The sequence below is a fragment of the Ictidomys tridecemlineatus genome, chromosome 5 (genome assembly GCF_052094955.1).
Source record: "Ictidomys tridecemlineatus isolate mIctTri1 chromosome 5, mIctTri1.hap1, whole genome shotgun sequence".
NCBI classification, from domain to species: domain Eukaryota; kingdom Metazoa; phylum Chordata; class Mammalia; order Rodentia; family Sciuridae; genus Ictidomys; species Ictidomys tridecemlineatus.
Window position 1 is genome coordinate 7,583,209 of NC_135481.1, and position 13,743 is coordinate 7,596,951.

General features: G+C 33.5%; 1 protein-coding gene across 1 annotated transcript in view; it reads right to left on the bottom strand.

The window, feature by feature from the left end:
• Positions 1-13,743, bottom strand: part of Etfa (electron transfer flavoprotein subunit alpha) — a 73,829-nt gene that overhangs the window by 27,824 nt on the left and 32,262 nt on the right. The window contains exon 9 of the mRNA XM_005316839.4: positions 11,658-11,740. Coding sequence (XP_005316896.1) covers positions 11,658-11,740 — 83 coding nt within the window. The remainder of the gene's footprint in view (positions 1-11,657; positions 11,741-13,743) is intronic.

Consider the following 13,743-nt stretch of genomic DNA (forward strand, 5'->3'; position numbering starts at 1 on the left):
TTTCATTTGAAGAAGGGCCCTACAATTAAATTGACAGTCTGTAATTTTGCCCTAGCATAAGTCTAAACAGAAGACACACATACACAAATGCACAAATTTCTGCCCTTCATGAAAATGCACTTAATATTAGGCAACTGGCCCACATTCAGAGACATTATAAAACAGTCTTACAAAACTACTGTCCTATTTATAGTAAAGGTATTGTTGAGGATGTCAATCAATAGTGTCCTCTTTATGAGGACTCAAGGGATACATAGCTCTTTGATCTTGATACCAATCCAAATGATACTTCCCATGTGTAACAGTTTGTTTTTACCTTTGGGACACTGTTAATCAGGGCACTGATCTTGTTTCTCAATAGAAATTGGCTTCTAGAAAACCTAATGCCAAATTTGCAGCCCACATATAGCAAATGGACAGGACCACATATAATTTATTTAAAATATTTCCTCTAAGCCAGGCATGGTGGTGCATGCCTGTAATCCCAACAGCTTGGGAGGCTGAGGCAGGGGGATCGCAAGTTCAAACCAGCCTCAGCAACTTAGTGCATCCATATGCAATTTAGGAAGACCCAGTCTCAAAATAAAAATTAAAAAAGGGATGGGGATATGACTCAATGGTTAAGTGCCCCTGGGTTCAGTTCCTGGTATAAAAAAACAAACAAACAACAAGAAAAAAAAACCTCTTGCCTAGTTTCAATACATCTTTTCTCAAGACCATTCAAACTGTCACCCACCACCAAGAAATAAAGGCAGAGTCTGGCTGCCATAAGTAGACATGTGGGGAATAAGACAAGAACACTGAGAAACTCTTGAAGTCTAGGTACAGAGGATCTGCTAAAAAGTAAGGCTAAATAGGAACTGAGATCATCCCCTCATAAGAACTAAACCACAAAGGGATATGACAACATTCAAAACTTGACTCTAAAGTAGATCTATATTGGGGGTGGGGGTACTGTAACTAATATTATTAGGCTAATAGATAAAATTGAAATATAAAATATAGAAAACAGTAATTTGAAAATAAACTGACAAAACTGGCACATAAAATATAATTACTGTGGATGTATAAGAGAATATTTTTATTCTTAGGAAATATACACTGAGGTATTCACGGGTAAAGTGCCACTTTATTACTATTGTCAAAGTTCAGGAAAAATATATGTATATGCATATATGTGCACATACATACGAACACACACACACACACACACACCACACTGTAATATTTTGTAATTTCATTTTTTTGTTTGAAGATATTTCTTTCTTCTTCTTCTTCCTTCTTCCTTCTCCCTTCTCCTTCTCCTTCTCCTTCGTACCAGGGGATTGAACCTAGGGCACTTAGCCATTGAATCACATCCCCAGTCCTTTTTATTTTTTTCATTTTTGAGAAAGGGTCTTGTTAAGTTGCTTAGGGCCTTGCTAAGTTGCTGAGGTTGGATTTGAACTCGAGATCCTCCTACCTCAGCCTCCCAAGCCACTGAGATTACAGGTATGAGCCACCATACCTGGCTTGAAGTTACTTCTGAATAAAAAGTTAAATTAAAAAACAAGAAGAATCTTTTCATAATAATAAGATCTGAACTAGTAGATTCCAATTACTAGATCTGAATTATTAGAGGAAGCATGACTCCATAAGAAGTATCCATAAGATACTAAAAAACTGTTTCATATATATGTGCCAAATAATCTTTCATATGTGTAAATTATTGTGAATGACAAAGCATTTAAAAGTCTAAAATCATAATATATTTTGAATATTACATATTTTCTCACATAAATAAAAATGAAAGTAAAATTATTATTTTTGAGAGGGTAACAACTCTGACTTTATGTGCTCCCTTACTTGAAGTAGAGAACTATTTACTACTTACCATCAGAACAGTGTTTATGTTTTTCCAAAGCCATTACAAAACAGCAACAAAACACAAAATAAAAGTTATCCTCAAAATAAAGTTGAAAGTGAGTAGAAAAGAAATCAAGTTTTACAAGATTCAAAAGGCAGCCAGGCATGGAGGTGCACACCTCTAATACCAGGGACTTGGGAGGCTGATACAGGAGAATGACAAATTCAAGGCCATCCTAAGCAACTTAGTGAGCTGCTGTCTCAAACAAAAGAGGCAGGGAGCTGAGAATGTTGCTCAGTAGTAACAATCCAGGTTCAATCCCAAATACAGGGGGAAGGGGAGATTCAAAAGGCTTCGTGATAGGGAAAACAGATCCAAATTAAATATGGATAAATGAAAACACTGTATTCAGCTTTACCTACAAAGAAACACGGTATTAGTACTAGATGAGAGAGATGTGGTTTATTAGTAGGCAATTCAAATGGGAAGAGATTTCTGGATGTTCACCAGTGTAATTCTTGCCAATAGGAATATGGCTGCCAAACCCCTAATGTAACATTAAAGAGCATTAATTAAGATATTATTAAGGGGATAATAATACAATCTGTGTTAGTCAGAGCACATGGGGAAGTAATGCATTCAATTCTAGGACTCAGGACTCCTGCTTATCGACCTGAGGGAACAGCTCATACTGGACTTACCCTTCTGCTAAAACAATATAAAACCTGTTTAAAATTAGATAGATAGCAACTGCTTAGATACATTGGAGATCAACCCAGATAGGTAGCATCTGAGAAGCCAGAACTCATTATATGAGAGGGAGACATATTGAAATGAGTCTAGATTGCTCCTCTTTTCAGTTGGGGCATTTGCAGATCCTCCAAAGGGATAAAAGCCCAATCAGAAAGCAGGTATTCAGATAAAAATCTATAATCTTATTAATTGAGAAAAACACAGAGAAGACAGTATTTGTAGGAGCCATTTAAGCTGAAAATGAGGAAAAAGTTCCAAAAAGGAGAGGACAAATTTTGGATATCTATGTCACTCAAAACTCTGGCTGCCCCCTGCATTAGGCATATATGATGTGGACTCTAAGCCACCAGTTAGGACTAAAAGAACTGAACAAAGAAGACAGAGGTTGGAGTTAGAGTTCAGGCCCATTAACTGTCCACTAAAACAAAAAATTAATATCCTCAATAAAATTATAGTCCATGAATTCTACAACACATTATTCAATATCTCTATAATTTAACCCTTCAATATTAGATAATAATTCTAAAAAGATGGTCTAGATAGCCCTGTGAGCCCAAGATCTTACAGAGGGTCTGCAACTAGTTTCACAATAACACATATATGCCCTTTTTTTCTCTCATTCTCCCACAAGTATATAATGGAGTTTTTCAGAGGCTACCTGACTTTTGAGGAATTCACCATTCTGATGGCTAATAGAATGCATCCATCTATATTTTTATGTTTCCTAAAAAATTTTAAGGTAGAACACTTTAGGTATAAATATATGTGTGCTTAGAGATTAACTCAGTTTGTTGTCAGTATAATCCAGCAATTTGTTCACTTAAGAGTTATAACTTATATAAGTTCTACTATTTCATTATTATTCAATGTCAGTATTTAAAATCCCAATGATTTCCTTGCACCTGCAAAGAAATGCAAGAAGCAGCATGCTTTGTTGTCTTAAATGTAAATAACACAATTTTTAAAACTTCAAAATATTTAAAATTTTCCTCTAAAACTATTATTTTAGATTTTGATAATATTTACACTAAAATAAACACAACTCACTTTTTCAACCCTCAACTGCAATATCCATGTCTAAAAATGCTGAAAAAGATGAAACTGAAAAGAGTTCTCTAACTTATGGAAAAGAGGAATCTACCCTAAAAATGACTATGTAAAATTATAAAGAAATAAAAATGAGTTATATTTCTCTTAGCTTTATAGATGTTAATAATTTACTGTATCTTAGATAAGGAAAGCAACAGCCATTTTAACAATCATTCAGAATTTAAAGTAAAATAAACTAGATTTTATTTAAACTTAGATGTGACATTGAAAAGCAGTTTATTTAACTTTCCAAACTTGAAAAAGTCACTGAAGCATCTTAAGTTATCAATTTTTCATTGTCCAAAGAAGATTAATAAAGGTAACTATCAATATAAACAAAGATTAAGAAAGGGGACTTTGCTGTATATCTGTTTGATAAAAATTAGCAAAAGAAACTATGGCTCTGACACATTCCAATGTATAGTAACTTGCTCAGTAAGAGAGTTAGCTATAAACATCAATACTAAGTCAACATCATCTATAGATTGTACTGGTGCCTAACAGACAAATCTACAGACGTGATTGGGTTTGCTGCTCTACGTGCATTTATCCAGCACTACCACCAACTAATCGCTGAAGAATAGATATTTTTTTTCAGTGTTGGGAATGGAACCAGGACTTCACACATGTTAGGCAAGTGTTCTACTGCTGTGCTACATCCACAGTCCTGAGGAATTATTTTATGTGAAGGATGTGAATGCTTGGTAACAAACACAAGTGATGCTGAAATACTTAACATATTAAACAACTTTTTTGACTCTCATGGTATATACTGGAAAAAACTACACTGATATTTGTACTGATGATGTGAAAACAATGGTGGGCCAAACTGCTGCAGCCTCAGCATGAACAAAGGCAGTGGCACCAAATGGACTAGTCATCCTCATTATATTCTTCATGGCCACTTATTCCGTTGTTAAAAAAAAAAAAAAAAGAAGAAGAAGAAGAAGAAGAAGCCATTTCACTTAAGAATGTCCTTGATAAATGAAGCAGTAAGAATTATTAATTTCACTAAGTCTTGATCTCTGATTACTCATATCTTTAATATTCTGGGTGACAAATTGTGAAATATGCAGAGGGCACTTGTGCTGCATACCAAAGCACAATGACAGTCTTGAGGAACAACATTCGTGATGGCTTGAGTTGTAAGCAAAACTAGCCACTTTGTCATGAAACACCATTTTTACTTCAAAGAACAACTGGTACACATTTGTGCTTTTGGCAGGCATTTTATTGAAAATAAAATAAACGTCAATTCTGAGAAAACAACTGAAAGTATTTCTTCTCAAGAACAAAATTTGAGCTTTTAAGTGAGAATCAGAATTAAAAAAAAAAAAGCTTGTATCCATGATTATGAGCCTCAAAGACTCATCTGATGAGTAGTGATATTAATGAATGTGGGGGCTTTGGAGGGTGGGGGTGGGGGTGGGGTACCAGGGATTGAACTCAGGGCACTCAATCACTGAGCCACATCCCAAGCCCTTTCTTATATTTTATTTAGAGACAGGATCTCACTGAGTTGGCTTAGAACCTCGCTTTTGCTGAGGCTGGCTTTGAACTCGCCATACTTCTGCCTCAGCCTCCTGAGCCACTAAGGCTATAGGCAGGTGCCACTGTGCCCAGCTAATGTGGGGGTTTTTTAAATATTTTTTTAGGTGTTGATGGACTTTTATTTTATTCATTTATTTATATGCCGTGCTGAGAATTGAACTCAGTGCCTCACACATGCTAGGCAAGTGCTCTACCACTGAGCCACAAACCCAGACCTGTTTTTTTTATATAATAATAAATGTGTTAACATTTGGAAGGTATGAATAATTCAGTAAATCATCATTTTCTAAATGAACCATGTATAAAGTCACAAAATAGTAAAAGACTCATTCAAAGTGTAAGACACACCAGTGGATTTCAATGTAAGAGTATGAAAAGTACACTGATGTGGTGTCAGATTCTATACTACAAATAAACTTTAGGAAACTAATATATGTCAAGTTTGGATATAATAAGTAAAGAATATTCATGATTATCTAAAAATGGTATCAAAATACTTCTTCTTTTTGTAAAGATCTATCTGTGTGATGCTAGATTTTCCTCATACTTTTCAAACCAATATATAATACCACTGGAAGCAGAAATGAGAATTAAGCCAGAAATCAAGCCAAAAATATAAAATGGTAGTACTATTCTCATTAAAGATGTTATTTATGTAACAAACACTTTTATTATTTTCAAATAAGTTAGAAAATATTTAAATTTTTCTGTTTTAATTTAATACAATAAATATTGATAGATATGATACACATCAACAAATGCCATACACAACCCAAAAATAAGGAGTCCTATGCATATGATGAAACAGGAAAAGTTGTGAAATATACTCACAAAAGAAACCAGTCCTCAAATTACTGAGATTTAGAATTAACATATGTGGGTTTTAAAGCAGCTATCTATGGTCAAGCATCTAAGGGAAAAGATATTTATAATGATTGCACAAAAGAAATATCAGCAGAGAAATAAAAAATTTAAAAACAACCAATAAAAAACCTAGAACTTAAAGAGAAACATACCCTACATATATCATAATCGAACTTCTAAAAGTGAAAGATAAAAGAAAATCTTGAAAGCAACAAAGAAATACATAGAGAAGAATAATAAACATGATGAATGAATTCTCATTAGGAAACAAATAAGACACCAGAAGATAATGGAACAATGTGTTCCAAATACTAGGGAAAAATCCACCTGAAAGTCTATGTCTAGGAAAATGTCTTTGAAGTAGGAAGTTGTAATAAAGATATATTCAGATTAATGAAAACAGAGTTTATTACTGTCATACCTGTACTACAAGAAATGGGGAAGTTCCTCAGACTGGAAGGAAATGATATAAGAAGAAAACTCATTTTCAGATGGAATTAAGACTACCAGAATTGTAAATATGTGGTAATAAATATAAAAAGTATCTTCTCCTATCTTAATTTCTTGAAAATACACAGAGTGCTTAATATAAAAACTAGTATTGGGCTGGGGATGTGGCTCAAGCGGTAGCGCGCTCGCCTGGCATGCGTGCGGCCGGGGTTCGATCCTCAGCACCACATACAAAGATGTTGTGTCCACCGAAAACTGAAAAATAAATATTGAAATTCATTCTCTCTCTCTCTCTCTCTCTCTCTCTCTCTCTCTCTCTCTCTCTCTCTCTCTCTCTCACTCTCTTTAAAAAAACAAAACTAGTATTAGTGGGCTAGGGTTATGGCTCAGTGGTAGAGCACCTGACTAGCATGCATGAGGCACTGGGTTCGATTCTTAGCACCATATATAAATAAATACAAGGTGCAACAACAACTAAAAAAAAAAAATTAAAGGGCTAGGGTTATGGCTCAGTGGCAGAGCATTTACATAGCACATATGAGGCACTGTGTTCAATCCTCAGCATGACATAAAAATAAATAAAGGTATTGTGTCTATCTATAACTAAAAATTTATTTTAAAAAAAGTAAAAAGAAAAAAAAAACTAGTTTGGGGAAAGAACTGTCAGAAAAGAAAGAATAATCCTAAAGGCTCATGAAGACCCAGAAGTAGTTCACATTCCTAGTGGAAACAGTGGAACGCCTCATAATTAATGGGACATTATGCAGAGTACTCTAAGGGACTGGCTCAGCAGAAAGGAAAAGTTAGTCATAGATTAAAGGCAGTTGCTCTGCTCGAACATAATGAAGCTCAAAGGCAAAATTTAAAAGGATCAAACTGCTTCAAGTAACTTCAACTGCATCTCAGCTCAAGAATGCGTACAGAAATACAAAAATGTCCAGCATTCTCCAAAGTAGAATGCACAATGTCTGGCATCCAAGACATGAAAAGGCGTAGTAAAATATGATTCATAATAAAAATTCAACTGACATCTATCCCAAAATGAAAAAGATGAGAGAACTGGAAAAGTGGTATATGAAAATTATAACAAGATTCTGAATGTTCAAGAAAGTAAAGATTGAAAATGTTAGGCAGAGATAAAAAGACCAAATCAAACTTCTAGAGATTAAAAACTATAATGTCTGAGATTAATATATATAGTAATATATATAATATATATATTAATTTTGATGTTTCAAATAAAGTCGACTTTAAGACAAAGATAAAAAGATAAAGAGAGGAATACATAATGACAAATGGATCCATATTATCAGGAGGACAATAATCATGAATATACAAATGCCCAATAATAAGAGTTTCAAAATACATCAAGCAAGAACTGGTAGAATTAAAGTAAGAAACAAAAATTTTACAATCATGGTTGGAGATTTTAATATCTTCTCCCAGTCATTTATGGTATAACTAGACAAAAATAATTCAATAGGACATATAAGATATATAGTAGTCATCAGGAAACATTTTCTGGAAAGGGTTAGATAGTAAATACTTTGGGTTCTATAGTTCTAGAATCTCTGTCATAACTACCCAACTTTTCTGTTGTACAGCTAAGGCAGCCACAGAAAAATAAGGACATGAATGATTATGGCTATATACTTCAAAAAACTTCATGTACAAAAACAGATAGCAGTCCAGATTTTGCCTGTTGACTAATATTCACAGAACTTCACACCTGACAAGCGCAAAATACACATTCTTTCTAAGAGCACACATTATGTTCACCAAAATAGTGCCTATGTTGGGACATAAAATAAATCTAAATAAATTTTAAGACTAAAACATAATAAGAGCTATTCTCTGAATACTATGAAATTAAATTTGAAATCCATAACAGAAAGATATCTAGGAAAAAACTACAAATATCTAGAAAGCAAATTTTTCTAAATTAGAAAATACTTTGAGGGGCTGGGGTTGTGGCTCAGTGGTAGAGTGCTCGCCTATCATGCATGAGACAACTGGGTTTGATCCTCAGAACCACATAAATGTAAAATAAAGATATTGTATCCACTAAAACCTAAAAAATAAATATTAAAAAAATACTTTGAGATGAACAACACAGCAAAATTTGGGAAATGCAGCTAAAGGGGTGCTTAGAGAAAAGTAGGCAGCTTTATTATTTACATTTAAAAGCAAGAAAAATACAAAATTAATAGAAGCATAGTAAACCCAAATTATAAGGAAGAAATAAAAAATATAAATCAATAAAATGGAAAATGGGTAAAGAATGGAAAACAATTAACAAGCATGGAAGTTGGTTCATTGTTGGTATAACTGTTCTGGAAAAACTGGCAATTCCTCAGAAGGTTAAACATTAAGTTACCAAATGATTCATCAATTTCATTCCTAGGTATATAAATAAGAGAAATGAAAACATGTGCACACAAATGTGTACATGAATGTTCACAGTAACATTATTTATAATAGTTAAGAAGTATAAACAACACAGATGTCCACCAAGTGATGAATGGATAAACAAAATGATACAAAGAAATACTATTTGTCAATAAAAAGGAATGCTACATAGATGAATCTTCAAAACATCATACTAAATAGGAAGAAAACGCAAAAAAACCAAATATTCTGATTTCATATAAATAAAATAAAAAACTTCAAATAAATAAAATATTCTGACTTCATATATAAAAAGCAAATCTGTATGCACAGAAAGTAGATTAGCAAATTGCCCAGAGTAGGGGAGTTGGAAAGAAAATATGCATGGAATTTCTTTTTTTGGTTGTTGTTGTTGTAAATGGATACAATATCTTTATTTATTTATTTTTATGTGGTGCTGAGGATCAAACCCAGTGCCTCACACTTGCTAGGCATGTACTCTACCATTGAGCGTACTCTACCACTAGGCATGTACTCTACCCCAGTGCCTGGAGTTTCTTTTTGAAGTAATGAAAATGATCTGAAACTGAGGTATACCACTCCACGAATATAAAAAAAAAAAACAACACTAAATTTAAACACTTTATATGGGTGAACTGTATAATATGTGAATTACATTTCAATAAAGGTATTATTTTTTATATTTATTTCTTAGTTTTTGGTGGACACAACATCTTTATTTTATTTTTATGTGGTGCTGAGGATTGAACCCAGTGCCCCACGCATGCCAGGCAAGTGCACTACTGCTTGAGCCACATCCCCAGCCCCAAATATTTTTTTTAAAAAAAGGTTTGTTCTGTTCTTGAAAGTCTTCTGGAAATTTGAGATTATTTAAAAAAATTAGAATTTTTTAAAAAAAGTCATACACTGGGGAGTGTATGACTTACATTAAAGTCTTCAATGTATTTAATATATATATTTTCCTTATCAAAAAATTTAATAATTCTATATTCATAAGAGCAATGTTGAATAAAACTGATTCTATGAGTTAATTCCATACAAAAAAGGATGCTACCAGTTACTCCCTGCCCCCTGTTATTAAACAACCACAAAAGCTCGTTTTCTGACAAAATAAGTAAAAGTTTGTCACCTCAACTCTGAATTTCTTGTAGAAGTATTTTTTATTAGGAGAGCTGATGATCCTTTATTCAGGCCTGAAGATGTCTACTCATGTAAGACTGGACAAGCAAGATTTCCACAAAAAATATATGTGTGCCACACCTAATTAAATGCCATGGAAGGCTCAAGCTCATCTGCTCAATAAATCCACTCTCACAGCCAGACTAATGTAGTGTGACAAGCAAGCAGGTCACATGGTGTTTTGACTTAATTTATGAATAGTTTTAGTGCCTGTATTAAGTTTTGAGATCTTACCTGACTTCAAATGAGCTGAATAACAAAAAGAAGCCAAAAGAAGAAAGACGCATCACTGGACTTTATCGAAATTAAAATAAACTCAGGATACATATCTGCCAAATAATTTGTACACTTTATGTAAAGAATTCTTAAAAAGAAACAATAAGAAACAGCCCAATTTTAAAGGGCAAAAGACTTAAGCAGATAGTTCAAAACAAACTTCAAAGATAAGCCTTTAAAAACTATGCTATTTTGAAATTTTCAGTGAATAGGGCACTGAGATATATTTTTTAAATGGATATGATTTAATATCTTGTTTTGAAGTAATAAAAAACACATTTTGCGGGCTGGGGCTCAGCAGCAGAATGCTTGCCTAGCACGTGTGAGGTACAGGGTTTGGTCCCTAGCACAAAATTTTTAAAAAAGTAAACAAAAATAAAGGTCTAAAAATGTTTAAAAAAAACCACACACTTTGCTTTTAATTACATAAAACACATTTTCTCATGCAATAAAGGTTTAAACTGGCTGAAAATAAGATTCACTAAAAACTGTTATTACCTAATAAATGTGAGCAGTCATTAGATATTATCTGTGCATTTTGAAATCAAAATTTCCTACTGTGCAAGTTTTGGGAAGATTTAACTCAAGAAGTAACATTCTAGTATCACTTATCTACATGAATCAGAATTTTACTACAAATGTAGAAATAAACTAGGTGTTCAAGAAGATATAAGATATAAGACAAAAATTGTCTTATATAAGATATAAGACAAAAATTGTCATTCATAGCTCCCAACTGCAAAATCCCTGGCTTCATTAAAAGAGGTTATAATTTTTATTGATTGACTTATACTCTAAAGGCTTTCTGGCAAACAATATGAATTTACAAAGTCAAGTAAATAATAAAATAATGATGGGAATATAGCTCTTGCGTAGCATGCGCAAAGCCTTAAGTTGAATTCTCAGCATTGTATATATACACACAAAAAGTAACAACAATAACAATAATAAAATGCTACTTTTGTAAGTTTCATAGTTAATGTTATGATATGATTTCATTTAATGAAATGTTCTGCTGGTCTGAAAAATTTGAAAAATAATTCTGGTTTAAAAACTATTAAACATTTTATTGAGATCAAGAAATCTGCAGACCTTGTAGGAAGGAGACATCCACACTGGGCATGGCAAACTGCTCTGAAACATTTAGTAAGGTATAAATCACTGAGATTATTGTTCAACAAATACATACAGTGCTTATCCCCACAGAATTCTGCATGGCATATTTTATGGCAATACTTACTGGTGCTACTATTTTTCCTGTCTGACCAACTTGCATGTCATTGGGAACAAAGCCAGCATCAACAGCAGCACGGGAAGCACCAACTAAGGAGGGAAAAAGGGTAATTTTTTTTCAAGCTTTATTATTTACCTAGTGATATATTCAACAATTGCAAACAAAGACATTAATAAGTTAGAAACATCTATTATAAAGGACTTATTTTTGAGAAAATCCCTGTCATGAGAATTCTAAATACTAATAGTACATTTTCCAAGAAAATACCTTCTACTTAATACACACAAATTTCAGATTTTGAATTTGACTTCTTTTGCTTGCTTTATCAAAAAGGCATTCATAAAACCTATATTATAATCCTATAGGATGTCACTATATAATGCTCCTTTAAAAAGTAATAACTTTAATAAGTAATAACTTCACAACTTTTGAATAAAGGTACTAAAATATTAATATCTCTTATGACCAGATGAAGAATTCTATATAACACAGGATAAAAGTTTAACCAATGCTTGCTCTCAAATAAGCAAATAGAAATTTAACTGGTTTTCTATCCTTAGTCAATAGGAGTCAACAAGGAAACTTATCCTTAGAGTAAAACCACTCCTTCCCTCTGTAAGAATCAAGGATGAACCTCAGGCCTCTTCATCACTGGCTGGAGAGGACAAGAGGGAGCAATAGACAATATAACTCACTACCCCCATCACTCTCAGGCTCACCACCACTCTCTCTCTAAAGTCAGCCAGGACTAATCACATCCTGCCCTTTACTTAAGACATCCTGCAAGAAGCCCCAGACTAGCCCAAGACCTTCATAATTCCTACACAGCTCCTTGTAGCACTTTTCAAGCTCCCTAATCTGCAGGCATCTTTTATTCCTCCTCAATTCTAGGAACCCAGAACTGTGATTTCTGAAACTCATCCCAATATCAGCAAGCCAAAATTCTTTTTTTTTCTTCTGTTCTAACTAAAACATACATATTCCCTGAGGACACCAACTTCCCTGCAATCCTCTCCAGCTGAGATAGCTTTGTCTGCCATCACCTTCATAACACTGGGCCTGAAGGTGGGACTTAGAAAATTCTTCCTCTTTCCACCATAAAAGCCTTCAGCTGTGAAGCTCATGTCATCAGATTATGCCACCCTTTACTACTGTGTCATTGTCTATCAACCGTACATAGGTCAATCCCCTTCATTTTACAATGACTATTCTGGGTAATTATTATCCTCTGCAACCATCTCGATTTCACTGATTTTCTGTATTGGTTTCCTGTTTTCAATTTCACCCATTTATACTCTAATTTTTATTTATTATTTGTTTCTGCCTACTTTGGATTTGATTTGCTCTTCTTTTTCTTGTTTCTAAAGGTAGAAGCTCTGATGAGTGGTTTTTATAGCTTCTAATATTTGCATTCAGTACTATAAAAGACCTTCTCAGGACTACTTAGTCACATTTTGATGTCTTCATTTTACTTAGTTCAAAATATTTAAAAATATCTCTGGATATTTCTTCATTTATTCCTGTGTTACTTAAAAATGTGTTCTTCCACCTTCAGGTATTGAGGATTTCCCAACTAGCCTTCTGTTATTAATTTTTAGTTAAAATTCACTGTAGTTTGAGAACAGACATGGTGTGGTCTCTATTCTTAAATTTGTTAAGGTGTAATTTACAGCTCAGAATGTGGTTTACCTTGGTGAATGATCTATATGAACTTGAGAAGAGTGTGTTGTTGGATGAATCTACAGATAACAATTATATCCAGATGATAGATGGAATTGAATTCAACTGTACCCTTAACTGATTTTCTTGCCAACTAGCTTTGTCCATTTCTGAAAACAGGCTGAAGGTTGAAGTCTCCAACATCTATTTCTCCTTAAATTCTATCAGTTGAGGGGGTTTGTCCTTTTGATTTTTTTTTTTTTTTTGGTACTAAGGATTGAACCCAGGTCCTCATATATGCTTAAGCAAGCATGCTGCCAAGCACTCTACTACTGAGCTACATCCCCAGGTCTTTTTTAAAATTTTATTTTGAGACAGAATTTCATTTGCTAAGTTGCCCAGACTGGCTTCAAATTTGAGATTTTCTTGCCTC